We start from the raw sequence: 20,211 nt of genomic DNA on the forward strand, positions 1-20,211 counted from the left end.
TAAATGAGATTGTCAGAAATAGATATTGTTAAGACTCTTACTATCAATGTGTAATGTCATTAGCAGTTTATTAAGATTTCAGTTACCATCACTGGACGCTATAATTTTAAAAATAGAAAAACATTAGAAAGTATAGAAAGGCATCAAAGTTTGCTTAATATGCTTTTAAAAATATTTTTATTGCCCTAACCTATTTGGCTCAGTGGACAGAGCGTCGGCCTGCGGACTGAAGGGTCCGGGTTCCATTCCAGTGAGAGTACATGTACCTTGGTTGTGGGCACATCCCCAGTAGGGGGTGTGCAGGAGGCAGCTGATCAATGTTTCTCTCTCATCGATGTTTCTAATTCTCTATCCCTCTCCCTGCCTCTCTGTAAAAAATCAATAAAGATATATTTTAAAAGTATATATCTTTATTGATTTCAGAGAGGAAAGGAGAGGGAGAGAGGTAAAAATGATGCTGATCATTCATCAGCTGTCTCCTGCATGCCCTGTACTGGGGATCAAGCTCACAACCCTGGGCATGTTGACCGGGAATCAAACCATGACCTCCTGGTTCATAGGTCAACTCTCAACCATTGAGCAACACTGGATGGAATGAATATGCTTTTTTTAGTAGTAAAGATGAACATTTTCCTTGTATATTTATCTCATCAGGCCAGTATGTTACTAAGATTTCAGCGGCATGCTGGAGCCAACATGACACAGCTAGAACTTACCTTCCTGATTCAGATTCAAGAGGATCATCAGTAAATGCTTCTGCATTAAAATCCAAAGGTTCTACATCTTGTAAGAGTTCTATTCGATCCCTTTCAGTCCTATTATTGGCCCTCGTATATTTAGATGCTGCTGCAAAAGAAGAAAAAATAATATGGTTATTTTTCTATTGTCTTTATAGGTCACAGTCTATGAATTCACAGAAAGAAAAGTCAAAATTATAAAAGATCTTGATTTTGATTGTGACAACAGTATTAGAAAATGATAACTACATGGTTCCTTATAATCAGATTAAAATGATAAATAATATGATAGAAAACAAGGAAAAATCCAGCCTTATCGCTAGTCTAAGCTCAGAAGCAGCTACAGTGCAAAGACTTAATTACTATGAAGGAGTTAATATTTAACAATAGTATCATAACAATAAAATTACTCATAATCAAATCAAGTTTCAGTTGGTTTCACAGTTGGTTTTACAGGGGCTGCTACACCTCATTTCTTGGCTAAAATTTTCTTTAAGGTATACTCAACTCCAGCTTTTTTTTTTTTTTATTGAATTTACTGGGGTAACATTGGTTAATAAAATTATACAGGTTTCAGGTATACAATTCATAATACATCATCTTATATTGTATTATGTGTTACTTGACTTGGGGTGGTAAAAACACACTCAACTCCAGCTCTTTAAGAAAGGCCTGAACTATGTAATTTTATTAACTAATATCACCCCAGTAAATTCAATAACAAAAGAAGAAAAAAAGAAAGGCCTGAATCTTTTCCCCAATAGAGCAGCAATGTCCAACCAAAATGAAATGCCAGCCCCATATTGGCTTTTAATTATTCTAATAGCTACATTAAAGAAGTAAAATGAAACAGGGGAAATTAATTTTAATATATTTAATCTAACTAAATATATCCAAAATATTATCATTCATCATGGAGCACCAGCCACACTGCAAATGCTCGACAGTCACATGTGACTACTGGTTCCATCCTGGTCGGCACGGACCCTCGAGCACTAACTCTCTGTCCTGCGTACTGAATGGGTTTTCTTCACTAACAATAAACTGTCACAGTGTAGCTCTGAGCAGCCCAAGAGCTACGATAGAGTTCTTTTTGATCATATCTTTCATTTTTGTCATCTTGGACTCAACCTGTCATCTTTTCTCTCATTCATTCAGCAAATACTGGTTGCCTACCACATGCCAGGGTCTCTCTAACCATTCTCCCACACTCTCAGATCCTTGCACTGCTGACTCCTATTCGATGGTAGGCAAGCTTCCAAATCTTTTTGTAAAATCCTCCCTTTATTCCTAGCTTTAACTAAACTTTAGCTCTTCCCTCTTCTTTCTACCCTAAGTGTCCTTCAAATCCATCCTTTCCTCTTTATCTCCAGGGTCTCTGCTCATTAGGGTCCCAGTATCTCTGTAGCCTCCCCTCTTGTCAGGCTCCTCATACTTAGGCTCTAATCAAAGAAAAACGTGCATTTCCCCAAAGGTTCTCTCCTGTCCCTCATCAGTCCTTCTGCACCTTTACCTGGCTAGAGTACTATTCATTTGTGAACACTCAGTTAAGTACTTCTTTATCACAGAAATCCTCTCTCAATAGAGAATTTCTCCCACCACCTGAGCTGAGTTCCCTCAGCATCTCCCTTAAAAACAGTGCTGGTTCTGCACAAACACAGGCTTCCCGGCACCTTTCCAGGGGCAGATGGTAGGATTAAGGACGTAGTGAGGTTTCTTAACTCAACCCACTGACAAATGTCTCTGGCCTGGCATCAGTCCCTCAATACATTGTGAGCACCTGGGAAAGTGCCCGACATATATGGGCCAGTCAACTATTATAAACACTAGAGGCCCGATGCACAACATTTGTGCTAGGGCCTCAGCCCCGCCCACCATGGCTTTGTCCAGAAGGACGTTCGGTTTAATTAGCACATTATGCTTTTATTATTATTATAGATGACTGAATTGAGGCTTAAGTCTACTAATAGAAAAGAAAAACATCAAGCCTGGCTGTCTGGCTCAGTTGAGCATCAACCTATGAACCAGGAGGTCATGGTTTGATTCCCAGTCAGGGCACATGCCTGGGTTGTGGGCTTGATTCCTAGTGTGGGGTGTGCAGGAGGCAGCCAATCAAAGATTCTCTCTCATCATTGATGTTTCTATCTCTTCCCTCTTCCTTCCTCTCTGAAATCAATAAAAAATATTTTGAAAATAAAAACAAAAAAAATCTAGGTAAATAATGGAAATCCATATCTGCCTACGCTATGCCTGGGAATAAGTACTATTATTTAGGATAGTACAATTACAAATGCTCATCTATATTCCAGATGTCCCCTTTTCCTACCAGAATGCACATTTGAGGCTCCCTCCCTCTAATACACCAGAGCAGCGGTTCTCAACCTGTGGGTCGCAACCCCTTTGGGGGTCGAACGACCCTTTCACAGGGGTCGCCTAAGACCATTGGAAAACACATAATTACATATTGTTTTTGTGATTAATCACTATGGTTTAATTATGTTCAATTTGTAACAATGAAATTGGGGGTCACCACAACATGAGGAACTGCATTAAAGGGTCGCGGCATTAGGGAGGTTGAGAACCACTGCATTAGAGGATGGAAACAGAAAGTCACTGCAGAAGCACATCTGAACAGATGTCACCGTCCTCAGTCTACACAGGCAAGAACAAGAAAAAACACACAGACAATAAACTACTCACATCGGGTCGTACTCATTTCTGAAAAATTTGACTCTTTTGGGTCAACATGAACATTTCTATTTCTAGTGGAATCTTCTCTATTGTGTCCATATCGTTCTTTCCATTCCTAGGAAAGAAACACAGATGAATATATAACAAAAGAACTCACAGGCAGAAAATATAATTTAATTATTTTCATCAGAAATTCATCACATAATCAGTATAACCAGCATAGTGCCTTTAAAAATCATAGGTCAATAATTTTTCTTATCTCTACATGATTTTAAGTTTCCAAACTTAACTTTTACAAATGAATTTGCTAGCTATTGATTATTGTGTTATTTAATTCTCCTATCTAAAATGTCAAAACAATATTATACCTACAATAAACTTACCTTGACAATGTAGAAGTTATGAGAACTCCTAATAACTAATGAGATGTTAACAAAATTTTCTTCCCCCTGAATTAACTATGAATTTAGAGCCTCTAAATAAATGTTTGATAGCAAAATTAAAGCTGTAAGCAAAGATAATTAGATAATGACTCACATGGCATTGTATGTGGTCTGAAAGTCGCTAAAACCATAGTAACTAGGAATCAACTCTTTAAATTCTTAGACTTGAAAGGGACGTGGGAGGTCACCTAATTCAGCCTCCCATGCAGTGCAGGGTTTCATTCTAAAGTAGCCATGCAGATGCTTTTCGGCCCTCTTCCTAGGTGACATGAGATGTCTATGCATGATCACTCCTGGTAAACATGAACATTCTCAGAAGTGAACTTCATCTCCAGTAACTTCCACTCCTTGGTTCTAGTCATGACTCCGAAATAAAGCCCAAGTCTCCTTTCTCACAACACACACTCAGCACGTGAAGACAACAGCATGTCTCCGCGCCTTCCCCTCTCCAGCTCAGCACACCTACGTGCTGAAAATCTGTCGTGACTGGAACTGTTTTCTCATTTTTTGCCTTTTCACTCTCTAGGAGGCTAATTAGCCTCAGCAAACAGAAGACTGAAGAAAAATTAGAGATGGATAAAATTAGTGTCATATTATGAAATGTATAATTTTAAATCGATCAAAGTTACTTTCAAAGTAAGACTGCATGAATGTATTCATTCATTTAATAAAAAATTATTTACTGAGCATCTACCTTATTCAAGATACTGCTAGATGTTGGACATGAATTTATCACTGATAACTTGTTAAAACATGTCTGACAGGGCACCTAGCATGTATATCTGAAACTAGTAAAATTACCTTTCTTTAAAAATGTATCTCACGTCTTTTCTAACTATTCTCTGGTCTCTAGCCAATTATTCTAAATCAGTATGATTTTTTTTTGATATTTCACATCAATGTTTAGGTTACAGCAATTTAATAAGTACTGTACTTACTCTTCTTCGATTTTCACCTTCTTCTTGCCTTTGCCTTTTTCTCTTCTCTAGAGAAGAAAAGTAATTTCAAATTTGGTATAACATGACTTAATTAGATGCAGAGTAACTAAGTAAAGGTATCAGGTTATGACCAATTTTCCTTAAATTACTACGAAGTCAAAGGTAAAAGGTTATGAAGGAAAGGGACTTAGAGATCACCTAACTCCACAGAGAGCACCTTCTCTGCTCTTGCTGGAGATGGCCCTTTAGGCTGTCCAGTTTCAGTGAGAAAAAGTTCTTCTCCATGGTGATTAGAAATTTGCTCCTCTGTAACTTCTCTTTTCTTTATGTCCTATCTTCTAAATTAAGTTCATATTTCTTTCTGCATAAGAGTCTTTAATCTTATTTTATTAGAGGCGTGGTGCACGAATTTGTGCATGGGTGGGGTCTGGCCGGCCTGCCGCGATTAGGGCCGAATGGGGCTGGGCCAGCTGGGGGAAGGGGCCACAGGAGGTTGGTGCCGGCCCCAACTCAATCAGAGCCCAATTGGGGTTGGGCCAGCAAGTGGGGCGGGGCTGCGGGAGGTCAGCAGGCCAGGGATGGAGGGAACCTCATGGGGAGCGGGGCTGGCTAGGGGGAGGGGCCGCAGGCAAAGCAACCGGTTGTTGCAGCATTCCAGTCACTTGGCTTTTATATATATATACTAGAGGCCCGGTGCACAAAAATTTGTGCACTCGGGGGGGGGGGGGGGGGGGGAGAGGGAGTCCCTCAGCCTGGCCTGTGCCCTCTCGCAGTCTGGGACCCCTCGGGAGATAATGACCAGCTGGCTTAGGCCTGCTCCCGGGTGGCAGAGGGCAGGCCCAATCCCTAGGTGCAGGCCCTGGTCGGGCTCAGAGCAGGGCCAATTGGGGAGTTGGGGCGCCACCCCCCGTCATGCACAGACCAGGGCGGATTGGGAGATTGCGATGCCACCCTCAGTCACGCTCAGGGTAGGACCAATTGGGGGGTTGGGGCACCGCCCGCTGTTACACTCAAGGCAGGGTCGATGGGGAGGTTGTGGCGTCACCCCCTGTCATGCACAGAGCAGGGCCAATCAGGGGGTTGGGGCGCTGCCCCCTGTCACGCACAGAGCAGGGCCCATCAGGAGGGTTGGGGCTCCATACCCTGTCACACACAGAGCAGGGTCAATCAGGGTGTTGGGGAGCTCCCCCCTGTCACTCACAGAGTAGGGCCGATAGGGGAGTTGGGGCACTGCCCCCTGTCACACACAGAGCAGGGCAGATCATGGGGTTGGGGCACCGCCCTCTATCACCCACAGAGCAGGGCCGATCAAGGGGTTGGGGTGCCGCCACTGTCACACTCAGGGCAGGGCCGATGGGGAGGTTATGGCTCTACCCCATCACACACTGAGCAGGGCCCATGGGGGGGGGGGGGGCGGGTTGGGGCGCTGCCCTCTATCACCCACAGAGCAGGGCCGATCAGGGGGTTGGGGTGCCGCCACTGTCACACTCAGGGCAGGGCCGATGGGGAGGTTATGGCTCTCCCCTGTCACACACAGAGCAGGGCCCATGGGGGAGAGTTGGGGCACCGCACCCTGTCACACACAGAGCAGGGCCGATCAGGGGGTTGGGGAGCTCCCCCCTATCAGGCACAGAGCAGGGCTGATCAGGGCGCTGAGGTGCCTTCCCCTGTCACGAACAGAGCAGGGCGGATAGGGAGGTTGTGGCCCCGCCCCCTGTCACACACAGAGCCACAGGGCGATCAGAGGGTTTGGGTGCTGCCCTGTCACGCTGATCCCGGTGCCGGGAGGCCTCGCAGCTCTGCTGATCCTGGTGCTGGGAGGCATATTACCCTTTTACTATATAGGATAGAGGCCTGGTGCACGGGTGGGGGCCGGCTGGTTTGCCCTGAAGGATCAGGGTGGGGGTCCCCACTGGGGCGCCTGGCCAGCCTGGGTGAGGGGATGATGGCTGTATGCAGCAGGTCACACCCTCTTCAGGGTGGGGGTCACCACTGGGGTGCCTGGCCAGTCTGGGTGAGGGGCTGAGGGCTGTTTTCAGGCTGGCGGGTGACTGAAGCTCCCAACTGCTCCTTTTTTTTTCTTTTTTATTCTGGGCCAGCTTTAGCTCTGGCTCCAGGTCTGAGGTCTCTGCTGCAGAAATCAGGTATCTGGTTTGTTTGGGTTCTATAATTGAAACACTGTATCAACTCCAGCTCTGAGATCCCGGCTGGCTGAAAGCAGTTTTCTGGGGTTTTGTTTAGCTTCTATATTTGTAACAATGTTTCAAACTGCAAGCTCAGAAGCTGGCAGCGGCAGGCGGGGAACACTGGCTTCCTCCGTCACTGAAGCAAGCAAGCCTCATGTTAGCTTCAAGCTGCCTGGCTGCCGGCCGCCATCTTGGCTGGCAGTTAATTTGCATATCACCCTGATTAGCCAATGGGAAGGGTAGCAGATGTACGGCTAATTACCATGTTTCTTTTTTATTAGATAGGACTAGAGGCTCGGTGCACAAAATTGTGCACTGGAGGAGGGGGGGGGGTCCCTCAGCCTTGCCTGCACCCTCTCGCAGTCCAGGACCTCTCATTTCTTACCTTCTGCCTGCTCACTGCTCCTTACCACTTGGCTCGCTGCCCCTTAGCGCTGTCGCAGAGATGAGAGAGGCTTCCGCCACCTCCACTGCGCTTGCCAGCCATGAGCCCAGCTTCTGGCTAAGCGGTGCTCCCCCTGTGGGAGTGCACTGACCACAGGGGGCAGCTCCTGCATTAAGCATCTGCCCCCCTGGTGGTCAGTGCACATCATAGCAACCAGTTGTTCCACCGTAATGGCCGCTTAGGCCTTTATTACATAGATATATGGCTTTTATATATATACATGGCTATATATTCAGTGGTTGCTTGTTGTTGTTTTTCTTTTTCCCATAAGAAATGCTTTACAGACTACTAATTCTGTCCTCTAAATACCTTCTGATTTACCATTCTTACTCTTGAAAGTCTTACCCAGGACTGGATATGATCCCCCAGATGTGGTCTAATTAATGCAAAAAGCAACAGAGCTATTATGTTAACTAGACACCCCTCCCTATGAGAGCATGGAAGGCTACCCAGCTTATTTTAGAGCCGTAATCAATTTTGGCTTACATTCAACTAGTGATCACATAAAAGCCCAGACCCAAGTAAGGAGAGTACCACTGTCCGAAAACTTAAGTTTTACTTTTCCTGTTTTCCTATCCTACCATCCCTTGAACATCAGGGAACTTGATGCATTCAGTTTTGAGATTAGCTTCTAGTAGAGGGCCATATATTCTAACAGGCTGGTAATGATCACCCACCACATTCTAAAAACCACCCTTGGACTGAATGATCCCTATTCAGTCTTAAGCTGATGATTTTTTAAATTAATAAGCTTTACAGATGTACTAAACTTGCATATCTGTCTCAAAGCAAACCTGAAAATGACTCCAACACTGTACAAGGGCATTTTTTAGCTGCAGACATACTACATAATTTCTACTGCAAAATTTCCTAAAGACAGATGAGAAATCATTTGTTTTCTAGTTATTTTTACTATGAAGATTTTATGTAGGTTTTTAGCTAAAAACATTAATTTGCAATTTCCCAAGATAGAATAAATATTATAAATTAACAAACATTAATTCTAATTCTGTATTTGGAGTCTTGCACTCTTCCTCCATTTATTTAAAAATACAAATCTTACCTCGCCTGATTAATTCTTTTCCTTCATCAACTAAGTCTGAGGTCATATCATTATCTCCCATGAACTGCTGGAAACCAAGTAGATTCAAACAACGAGTTCCCAAACTAGTAAAAAAAGGAGATTTTTTTAAAAAGCATTATTTCACAGTGTAACTGCTTAGATAAGCTGTTTTTTAGTGCTGTCACCCTCAAAGAAGCCTATGTTTTATTATTAATTATCACAGCAAGTTATACAGAGTTTCATTTGTCTTTAAGAAGTACTTACTTCCCTTTCTAAGAAGCTTATATGTCCAGTAGTCCACTGACTAGGGTATGCCACATACCCAGATTTCTTAAGAAAACAAAGCCAGTTAGACCATTAGCGTATGTTAAGAAAAGTATTATAAAAGGATGCTAAACAATAACTATAATATAAAAGCAATTTATTATTTTCTTATATTCAAACAGCAACTTTAATACTACTGATTCCTTATATTTAAGATTTTACAGTTGAAAAAGCACTATCCCACTCATCTATTACTTGATACATATCATAACCTCATAAGGTAAGAAGAAAGGCTACTCTTACCAAAACAGCTACTAACATGAGAAGAAATAATTTGTACATCACAAGCTCTAATGTTCCATTAATAGTTTTAGAAACTTTTTAAGTGACTAAGCATACAATCAGCTTAGTTCTGGACAGCCAAAGGATGACTGTTTTCTTCCTTTAGTACATGCTTTTCACAGTATAAACCTAAGTCTTTTCTACCTAACAGCAAAAACTCAAAACAATAGATTTATTGTCAGTTCATATTAACAGTGTTATCTTAAATTATAAAAAGGTACAATATAGATGTTTTTGAAAATCCAATAGACAATTTATTTCACACAATATTGTCTATGTACTCATTATCCTAATGTGAGTACATACATATTATCTGTAATAACCTTATATTGGTATTAGAAGATTTAAGTAAAAAGTCATGGGATGCAACTTATTTTTGTTAGAAAAGCAAACTGATTAACATCAATCAAACATTTTTTAAAAAGCAGCACTTGTGGTATGTCATGGAGCATTCAAGCAGTGAAGCGGGTAGACAGAGTACAGGAGGAGGGCACCTAACATGTGGAAGCAGGGCAGACAGTGCTAGAAGCCAAGCACACCTGTCCTTTGAGTCTAGGTCTTACCTCTAAGAGTCTATCAATTCTGCTAATCCTATGAAAAGAGCAGCCTGTGTACTTCCGAGCCTTACACGTGCTGCCTGATTGCAATCACTCTTCACTTGACCTTCTGGGCTGGCTATGATCTGAAGCATCTAGAAACCCAGGAATGATTGTGGGGAAAGCTCTATTTACGTTACTGGTCAGAAGCCGAGTGTGGGGTGTTTTATAAGCTACGAGTGGCCCGGTGCACGAATTTGTGCACACTGAAAGGAAATTATATATAAGAAATATTTTAATATCGCTATTCACCCTTTCTCTATAATAAAAGTGTCAACCAAATTCACAATTGACAATGACAGATGGAAACACACGTGTGCGATTGGTGCCAGCGAGAGCTTTATATGTATCACACATGCACGAGTCAACTTAGCCTTTTATAGATATAGAACAAACTTGCTAATTAGACCTGCTTTCTGATTTAGCTAAACTTTTTCCAGCCCAGTGAAGCACCCCAACTTCTCTTTCAGGTAATTGTCAGCAACACAGCAGTAAATATTAACATGAAGAAGATTATTATTGTAGATCATGCAGGGAGAACAAAGGGTAAAATATTTAACTGCAGGAGTGTTTGACTATATTCTGTGCAGTGAGAAAACCTGAAGTCATTTTCAAGGTCCACCATTTCTTACTTTAAATCTCCATTTTCCAGCTAATGAAAAGAAAATAGGATTCCACCAAGTCTCCTATCTACCTACTCCAGGACTTTTGTGAGGATCAAATGAGATGAGGCATAGGAAAACGCTTCACAGACATTTGGTTAAAGTGTGAAATGTTTCTACCTGGCTATAAAGCAAGTCATGTTCCTGGGCTGAAGAAACTGCAAGGAGGCTAGTCGCTAGGGAGAGGAAGCCGGGCGTTACTACATGATGTCATTACCCGGATGGACCCTTACCATATTAGCTTTTTATATATATAGACTAGAGGCCTGGTGTACAAAATTGTGTGCAGGTACGGTCCCTAGGCCTAGCCTGCGATCAGGGCCACCTTCCCCAGCTGCTGGTAGCCGGCCCCGCCCCCCTGCTGCCAACCACTTCGGTTCCCCGTTCGCCATCAGCGATAGGAGCCTGCCGGCCGGGTGGAGGGGCCAAGAGGTTGGCTGTTCCGCCCGCTCGCCAGTCCCACCCCCACCCCTGGGTCGCCCTCTGTGTGTGGGGTGACCGGTGGGGCAGGGACCTTGGCCTGGTGCCACCCACATCCTCGGCCACTCACCCCCGAGTCCTCGTTCACCATTGGGCTATGAGAGCCTGCCAGCCGGGGAAAGGGGCCAATCGGTGGAGAGTGCACCTCATAGTGACTGGTCCAGCGGTCATTCTGCCATTATGGTCGCTGGGCTTTTATAATATAGGATACTTGGCTGTCAGTGTTGAAGGCCAGGGCTTCAAGTTAACACTCTGTAATTAATCCTATCACTTGTAGCCTAAGTATTTGTAATGAATAACTCTACCTCTCTTTTCCTGAAAATATCTTCATAGAAAATGCCTTACTTCATCACTCAAGCAATCCTTTTAAACTATCCCCAACATCCCCAAAGCCACAATAAAACAAACAACCAGAACCCAAGCAATAAATATTTAAAAGAGTTGTAAGAAGAAACGATACCCAGATACGGCTAAGAGTATGTGGGAAAATAAACGATGCTAATTTTCTTACCTAAAATAAGTAGCAATGCAGAGAATTACTACCAGCATAGGATAATATATATAGAATCCATCTGCAATAAAGGATAAAACTTTCATGGAACCCATAATCTGAAAAGAAAGGCAAAAGTAGAAAAAAATAAGTTAAATTAGTACAGAGTAGTCCCCCTGATATTTTATTTTTTCCGTCATTAGAGAATTCACACATAGCCAGTTATATAAATAAACACGGGCTTTTGAAAAAGTATAAATAAAGCACTAAATGAACTGATTTTTAAATTCTTATCACAAGAAAAGAAATTGTTATTGAGGTGATGAATGTTAACTAAATTGACTGTAATCATTTCTCAATATATGTATATTTCAAACCATGATGATGTACAACTTAAGCTAATACAATGTCATGTGCTGATTATACCTTAATTTGCTTACTTTAAAAGGTTTTCCTCTAAAGAAAGTTAATATTTTATAAGCATTACTGAACATTATCATATACATTAAGACTAGAGATATAAAAGTCCCTATTATTATAGGTCAAGTCTATTAATACTACCAGATGATCTATGTAAACCAGAAAACACTTTTTTATAATAAAAGCAAAATCACTTTCATCCAGTCATTAGCAATTATATATATAACATTTAAAAGACAGTTTTAGTTATTTTAAAAAGATCCAAATAATGCTTTAGAACTTTTCTGAATTAAAAATTTTATCAGTGCCCTGACCAGCTTGGCTCGGTGGATGGAGCATCGGCCTGCAGACTGGGGGGTCCCATGTTCGATTCCGGTCAAGGGCATGTACCTGGGTTGCAGGCACATCCCTGGTAGGGGGTGTGCAGGGGGCAGCTGATCAATGTTTCTCTCTCACTGATGTTTCCAACTCTCTATCCCTCTCCCTTCCTCTCTGTAAAAAATCAATAAAATATATTAAAAATTTTTTTATCAGTAATAACATCCCATATAGACTATGAATCTAAAGAACTCTGCTTGCTGACCATACTTACAGATGTATAAGCAGTTGGTTGCGTATTCTGGTGAGAGATGGAGGAATCCATATGGGTCAACCCCAAGAAATTAAGACATAAAGGAGGAGTCAAACGGCAAAATAACCTGCAATAAGAATTTATAAACAGAATATGTAAAAAGAAAGTAGCAAAATACATTTTATACTGAAATGTACTGAGAACATTTCAGATCACTGTAACTATTACTTTCATCTATCTGTATTATATATCTTTTGAATTATTAAAGTGAAACTCCCTTACTTGGAAGATATTCTGAACATACTATTAATCACATCTTCCTTAAAAATATCAACACCTACAAGGCAAAACTCCAGTCTCAGGCTGCCCGCTTTGGTAATGTTTGCTGCTGCTTTATCCCAAGAACTAGTGAAGTGCCTTTGGATGCACCTCGTCCAAGTCTACCATCTGTGCCATCTCTCAGTGGCATGACGAGGACGGTAACATCCTCAAGGTGAACGTGCTCATATATGAAAGATCTGAAGCTGTATCAAAGTACACAATCTGGTAACTTAGGTATAAAGAACTGTTAGAGTTCAAGCTGTCCAGATAAAAAGAGAACCTTACAGAACTACAGAGTTGAAGAGAGGAGAGAGGAAAATGAAGGGAGAGAGCGTGAAGGGATTAAGAAGTACAGATTGATAGTTACAGAACAGTCACAGCGATGTAAAGTACAGCACGGGGAATATGGTCAATGTTGTAATAACTACATGTGCGGGCCAGGCTGTACTTGTAATATCAGGGGGACTACTCTGTAGAGTACACGATTATCTAACCAGGATGCTATATATCTAAAACGAATACGGAATAATATTGAATGTCAACTGTAATTGAAAAATAGAGAGGTAATATGAGGGATGTGGTGATAAAATATAGTGTCCCCAGAAATGTATACACACACTTTCAGAATTATAAAGGCAGTGTTTATTAAAATACATTTTACTTTCAAAATTGAGCTATCAGATGTTAAAATGTATATAATTTTGGGGGGGTGGGGCAGTTGTGTTATAGGAATTTACACAAACACACACGAATAAAGGATAAAAATAGTGAGAATTAAATAAGGTCTGTTGTCTAGTTAGTAGTAATGTATAAATGTAAATTTCCTGGTTCTGATATTGTAGAACAGCTATAGAAAGTGTCCCCACTGGGGAAAACTGGAGGAAGGTTGATAGGAGAACTCTTTGTATTACATTTGCAAGTTCCTATGAATTTATAATTATTTGGGTAAAAAAGGTTAACAAAAAAGTCTTACAGATACTTTCTTTAATGATTCCTCTGCAAACCTGCCTAGTCCAGCCCTTATGAATACCCAATATAACTAATTTAACATGGTGCAACCTAGCCCAAGCTAAAGTTCTCTCTCAAAACTCTTGCTAAATTTCTTGGCACAAATTATTCCTGTTGGTTTTCTCAGTCCTCTACACTTCAGTTTGAGGCCACTGAATCTCAGAATACCCCCTAGGTCTGATTTAGTCTCTAACCTCTCTCATGTTCCTATATTTTACTAATCTACTTATGCAATCTCTAATTGGTAAATCCAGGTTCACTATGCCTTTCTTTTTCATCCTAATCTAACATCCCCATTTTAACCTGAAGCTTCAAGCAGTATTTAGCTAGCAATCAACAAATATCTAATTAATATTTAAACTTAATTAGCTCAGAGAAATACAGATGTTAGTGGAAAACTGATAAATAAAAGAGAACTCAATAAGGATGTATGCCATAAAGACACTTCCCTTGTTTCTAAATACAATCTACTTACATGCCACTGAAAAGAAGGCTGTACGCATCAGTCTGGTGATGTGAAGCCAAGTAGTAATAGTTAAACACACGAATCCTGAACACAGTAGAATAAACACAGATACTTAGGAAGAAGATGGAAAGGAAGCAAGCAATCTGAAAACAAAAAACAAAAACAGATTAAGACAATGGACTCTATACCCTGTCACAGCCTTATCCTTTATTTCTGGCTAACATTTGACATTCTAAAATTTAAATACTGTAACAAATTTTTTAAAATATATTTTTATTGATTACAGAAAAGGTGAGGGAGAGAGATAGAAATATCAATGATGAGAGAGAATTACTCATCGGCTGCCTCCTGCACACCCCCTACTGGGGATCAAGCCTGCAACCCAGGCATGTGCCCCGACCGGAAATCGAACTAGGGACCTTTCAGTCCGCAGGCCAACACTCTATCCACTTGAGCCAAACCAGCTAGGGCTACTGTAACAGATTATTTTTTAGCTATTTAATAAAACTAAAGTATGTGAAAAATTCTACATCTCAACCATTTTCACATTTTATCCCTAAATTTCAAATCTACCTCCTGAAGTGAGCCTGCTCTCCCATTCCCTGGGCAACTCCCTCACATGACGACTATAAGCTATGTGGCTTCGCTGGCATAAAAAGAATGCAAGTATTCCCAAAAGGGTATTTTGCACTAGTTTGTATCTTGTCATCTGTCCTGAGATACAGTTCTTATAGTTTTTATAGTCTGCGTAAATCGATGAAGCTTTTTTTTGGAAATGTAAATTAATAACTTCACTATTTGCATTATTGCTAGAAGAAATATATGGAGAAAAGATACTACAGTTAAGGGTTATACTACGAATGGACAATTATTAATAGCAGATACAAACTGACCTCGATATAAATATAATTATATGTTTTTTCAGCCAGCTGTATGAAGACTGCAAAGAGGGATAAGACAGGTGTCGTGCTAAAGAACGTGCACTCTGACCACACGACAATCACAGAGAAGACAGACAAAACCACAGCCAGTATTCTGTAAAACCATGGTCGCAAAAGACACTCCCAGTACCACTCTGAAAGAGAAAAGAAGAAAATTATTATGGAAACCATAAAGGAGTAATGGTGTATTTGCATTGTTTCAAAATATCTCCATATAAGATACACAATTGCAGAGAAGAAAACAGTAGTTTTACAGTGGAGGGAGCAGGCAGACACCACCCAACCGAATGATCACCAATAATGGGACCAACATCTCAGGTGCCTCCTGCTAGGATGCACGATGAGAAGACAGTATCGCTGCTGCAGGGTTCCTGCCAACGTTACAGAACCGCATCTAATCATGAGAAAACTTCAAACTCAAACCCAGGGGCTGGAAAAAACAAAACTGGCCTGTGTTCTCAAAAACAACAATGTCACAAAACACAGACGGAACCTGCTCCTGAGGAAAGGAGATGGAGGACAAGACAACTGACTACAATGCCCAACCTGATTTTGACCACTGTACTTGGTTATGTTAGAAAATGTCTTTATTTATAAAAAAAAAAAAAATACACACAGAAACATTTCTGGGTTAAAAGGCATCATGTCTGGATTCAACCTTGAAAAGATTAAGGAAAAATATATACACAGAGAGAAAGAGAAAAGAAAATAATTATGGTCAGATGTTAACAAGTGGAGAATCTGGGTGAAGGGTACATGGAAATTCTTTGTTAATATTCTGGTAACTTTTTGTTAAATCTTTCTTTAGGTAAAAATAAAAGTTTTTTAAAAAAGAAGAAAACTCACAAAACTGAAAAGGCTGCATTTCACTTCATTCATTGCACATTGAGTTCCTGGCTCACTCTAGATCTTTTCAACTCTGTTCCCAGCATAATTAATTCCTAGTGATTTACAGCCACACGGACGATACTCCCTTCAAAACTCTGGTCTTCCACTTCCTTCACCTCCTCTCCTCCAATGATTCTGTCCTCCACCCTACATCAACTGCTCATTCTCCAAGCCTTTGACTGCCAATAACCCCAACCCTCCCTTGTAATCTCATTACAGCATCCCTGTGTCCAAGCAACACCTTCATCTAGTATTCCAACTCTACTGACTGTCTCTGCCTGGACCAACAGTCCATTTATTCTATCACCTTTTCATTGCCACTTAACACCTGATGTCCTTTATTGCTTTCTTTACCAGCTCAGACTCCAGTCTTTGAGGCAACCATTCCCCAAAGTCCCAATCCTTTTGCTTCCTCTTACTTCCTTATACTTGCTGAACTAGGCCATGCCCTGGCTACCAACCCCGTGGCTACCCTGAGCCGGCAGCTGTGGAGCAGGTCACTGAAGGAGGAAGTCACACAACTTTGTTGGCTCGCCTCACTTTAAATTCTTAATCACCAGCTTCAAGTGGACCCTGAACACTGCCTGGCTAGCCTACTGCAATCCACCAATTTTCTCCACGCACAGTCTCCTAAGCAAATATTCTGCACCTTCTCTTCTTTCCTCCAAAATCACTTACTCCCAGAACTTCACTGGAAAAATAGAAGCTGGCCAAAGAAGACCTCCCCAGGTTCCACCGTTACATCTTCTCATCTGCTCAGGTACATCTGTGCCTTACCTCCTAAGGCCCTCCTCTTCATTGCTCACTGTTTCCATTTCATCTCCCCTGCACATGAGCACTGCCCCCAGCATTCTCCTCTGTCTCCTCAATTCCCTCTTAGATGCCATTCACAAATGGCGTCTATAATATCTCTTGACCCTGCCATCCTCCCTTGGCTACTACCTCTTGTTTCTATTCGCTTTTATGAGGAAAACATTTTGAGAGTTTTCTATTCTTACTGCTCCTACCTGCTCTCCTTTTTATTTTTATTTTTAAACTCCAACCTGGCTTTTTATACCCTTACCCGACCTCACCTCCCTGAAATGCAACGGGCAAGTCTTAGTATTCATGATACTCGACCTACCTGCAACATTTGAAGAGGTGCTTTATATACCCCTTTCCTCAAGACTTCACTGTCCTAGTTTTCCTATCTCATCGACCCCTCCGTTTCTAGTCTGTTCTGTGGGCTCCTCCTCATCAACCCGATGCCTAAAGTCTGGAATGCCTCAGGCTTGGGCTTCAGACTATCTCTTCTCTCTCCCATCACTTCTTCACTGGTTTATCCCCACCCATGGTCCACCTACCCATGGGTGACCCTCTCATTTACATTTTCAGACCAGACTTCTGCTCTGAACCCTGATTTCTATAGCCAACCACCTACTCAGCATTGTATTTATATCTTTATGTGTATATTGACTATTTTTCTCATTCCACAAGGGCAGAAATTTTTATCTTTTCTATTCATTTGATATATATCAAGCACCCAACAATACATAGGATATATGAGTTCAAATATTTGTCAAATGAATGAAAACAAGTGTCACATCATTCCCTCATTTAATTAGGAAAGATCCTCACTGAAGAAGATGTCTGAGAGATTTATTATGACCACCATTATGTGTTCATACTGAAAACCAAACATACAAAAGAGAATCAAGTGAACATAAGCATTTATTTGAATATCTAAGGTAAACAGAAGTTTTAATACCATGACACTGGTATGTTCATTAAATTCTTCATATTAAACTCCATAACACTGAAGAAAGTGTCATAAATAATCATAAGGGAGGATAGAATAATTGAGTATAGGTTTTGAAAATAGATTAATAAATGTAAATAATCAAAGAGTACTTCTTACAGGAATATTTTTTGTAGTATGTCAAGATTGAAGGAGTGACCCAAGTTTGTGATGCGAAACTACTTAGAATTCTAATTACTTTAAGTATATATATATATACAAAATATGCTTGATATAGCACACACATTTTCGCTAGAATTTTGGTTGTCTGTGAAGTAACAGTGCAAAATGATAGATTATATGTCAAATGAAAAGTAAAATAGTTTTCTTTGGGGGGGAAAGTTTACCAGATACATAATATTACCACTTGGCGTAAGTCAAATAATACAAATATAATTCAACTTCACATTGGTGAAAATATATACATTTTTTTCTTCAGAAAAATTATCATCATTAAACTTTGAAATTTATATCAAATTACATACCAACTGCAGGACTATAAAAATACTGGACAAATCTATTTTCCGGTTCTGGCGATTGAAAGGTGTGAACAAACTGATGAGTAGCACTAGTTTCATTCTTTGCTACATCTTCTAGATAAAATGCTTGTTCCAGAAGGATCTGCCATTGTACTTGAGTTCGACGGTGCCTCTGAACTGAGTAAATAACCTAAGAGAGAGAATAGGGGTATATCTGTCAGTATTCTGATCCAACTGTGTTCAACTCCCCGTTAAGGAGCACGTTTTGGTTGTTACAACAATGAGAAGTGCTAGTGGCATTTCCTGGATGGGGCCAAGGAAGTTAACATTCGGTAGTATAGGTAACAGTTATGTTCAGTGAATAATTCTCCCTTATTTTCTGTGGGCAGTAATTATAAATCTGACTGAAATATCATTAAGTAATATAGCTTTAATTAATAAAGTTACCTGTTTATGTAATTTCACCAGACTTTTTTCACTTGGATAGGTATTATGCTTTTCATCAAAATCTTCATAATCATCCATGTTCCTACCCATTTTTTCCTGATACTCTGTAGGGCACTAAAGGGAACAAGTAGATTTTTAAAAATCTTATTTGCAAAAAGATAAAAATTTTATTTTGTTAAAAATCTTTTATTCTGAGGCATTTCTAATTTTAATTTTCTCAAGAATATCTTCCTTTATTGTCATCTCTAAATAGTTGGAGGTTTTGTTGATAACATTTTTTTGAAAATGTTTTAAAAGATGCATTGAGCCCAGTGGCTCAGCTGGTTGGATTGTTGTCCCATACACCAAAATGCTGTGGGTTCACAGGCATATGCCTGGATTGCAGGTTCCATCTCCAGTTGGTGCATACAGGAGGCAACTGATCAATATTTCTCTCTCACATTGTTGTTTCTCTCTCTCTCTCTTAAAAAAAAAGAAGATGCACTGATTTTATTCTTACCTTACCTCTATTAATATTAATCTTTGCGCTCAGAAAAACTAGCTGGGGATGAGTAAGACAGAGGAACACTGCCCACATGAAGCACCTGGTATTTAAAAGGATCTTTCTAGGTAAGCACCTAATGAAACTGTCAGTTATTTTCCCAGCTAAATAATGAAGAAAAATCACAAAAAAATCCAAGATGTTGAATTTTTGAAAAGAATGGTAGAGAGAAACAAATACATGCCTTAGAGTTATCTGCCCTGCTATTAGTCACCTATTATCTATACGAACTTGGACAAGTTAGTTAACTTCTCTGAATAGGTCCCAAAAAGTATCAAATATGAGAGGAATGATTAGAGAATTGATTCTCATGACTATTATCTTAGCCAACAGAACACTAGCTAATACTCAGTATAATAAATTTAGCCTATAGGAAAAGAGATAGTTCAGTGGTTCTGTAGCTGTAGAGAAGATATTTGGGGAACTTATGTGTTGAATAATCATTTTTGAAAGTACATGAGTACTCTTAGTGCAATAACAATACAGTAAAATCTTAATTGTGTGGCTTCTTATATATCGTGTTAAATATGTCATTTATTTTAGGAAGCTGATCAAAACAGATTATTAAGACCCTCACTTATTTTCTTACAGGAGACATGCCTTTAGTGACCACATTCAATGACACTTCATCACTGTGCTATGGCAGTTGTTTCTCATACATTACTAAATGTAACCTCTATATCCGCATTTCAAAGCAAAACATTGCCAATAATGTTAAACTTGTAATGCAAAGGAACAAATTCTGTGTACACATTACTACTGATTTATGGTCAGTATTTCCATGAAAATGAAAAGCAGTTGCAAAGACTTCAGTCATAGGCTGTTTTCATACTTTCCTGATGTTTTTATTATAAAAAGTTATATTTCAAAGGAAAATAGATGCCTATATGATTAATTACCTTTTTAAGTATTGTGTCAACACATTTTCTCAATGGGTGGTTATACTTGATGCTTTCATTCACTTTACGAACCTCCTGTACAAATAGTGAGAAAAATGAAAATATTTCCATTTTTA

The 20,211-nt window shown here is 40.2% G+C and overlaps 1 protein-coding gene across 2 annotated transcripts in view; it reads right to left on the bottom strand.

The window, feature by feature from the left end:
* LMBRD2 (LMBR1 domain containing 2) overlaps window positions 1-20,211 on the bottom strand; it is a 43,160-nt gene that overhangs the window by 2,965 nt on the left and 19,984 nt on the right. Inside the window, exons 7-17 of one of the 2 annotated variants that reach the window (XM_081089406.1) lie at window positions 20,096-20,170; window positions 18,656-18,769; window positions 18,215-18,398; window positions 15,017-15,198; window positions 14,133-14,266; window positions 12,350-12,455; window positions 11,359-11,456; window positions 8,504-8,607; window positions 4,810-4,856; window positions 3,438-3,543; window positions 717-843 (exon numbers count right to left, since the gene is read on the bottom strand). In XM_081089406.1, the coding sequence (XP_080945532.1) occupies window positions 717-843; window positions 3,438-3,543; window positions 4,810-4,856; window positions 8,504-8,607; window positions 11,359-11,456; window positions 12,350-12,455; window positions 14,133-14,266; window positions 15,017-15,198; window positions 18,215-18,398; window positions 18,656-18,769; window positions 20,096-20,170 (1,277 nt within the window). Of the gene's footprint in view, window positions 1-716; window positions 847-3,437; window positions 3,544-4,809; window positions 4,857-8,503; window positions 8,608-11,358; window positions 11,457-12,349; window positions 12,456-14,132; window positions 14,267-15,016; window positions 15,199-18,214; window positions 18,399-18,655; window positions 18,770-20,095; window positions 20,171-20,211 lie in introns of both variants that reach the window. The other variant, XM_081089405.1, reaches the window with a different exon arrangement.

This window comes from Myotis nattereri, assembly GCF_964212035.1.
Source record: "Myotis nattereri genome assembly, chromosome: 4".
NCBI lineage: Eukaryota > Metazoa > Chordata > Mammalia > Chiroptera > Vespertilionidae > Myotis > Myotis nattereri.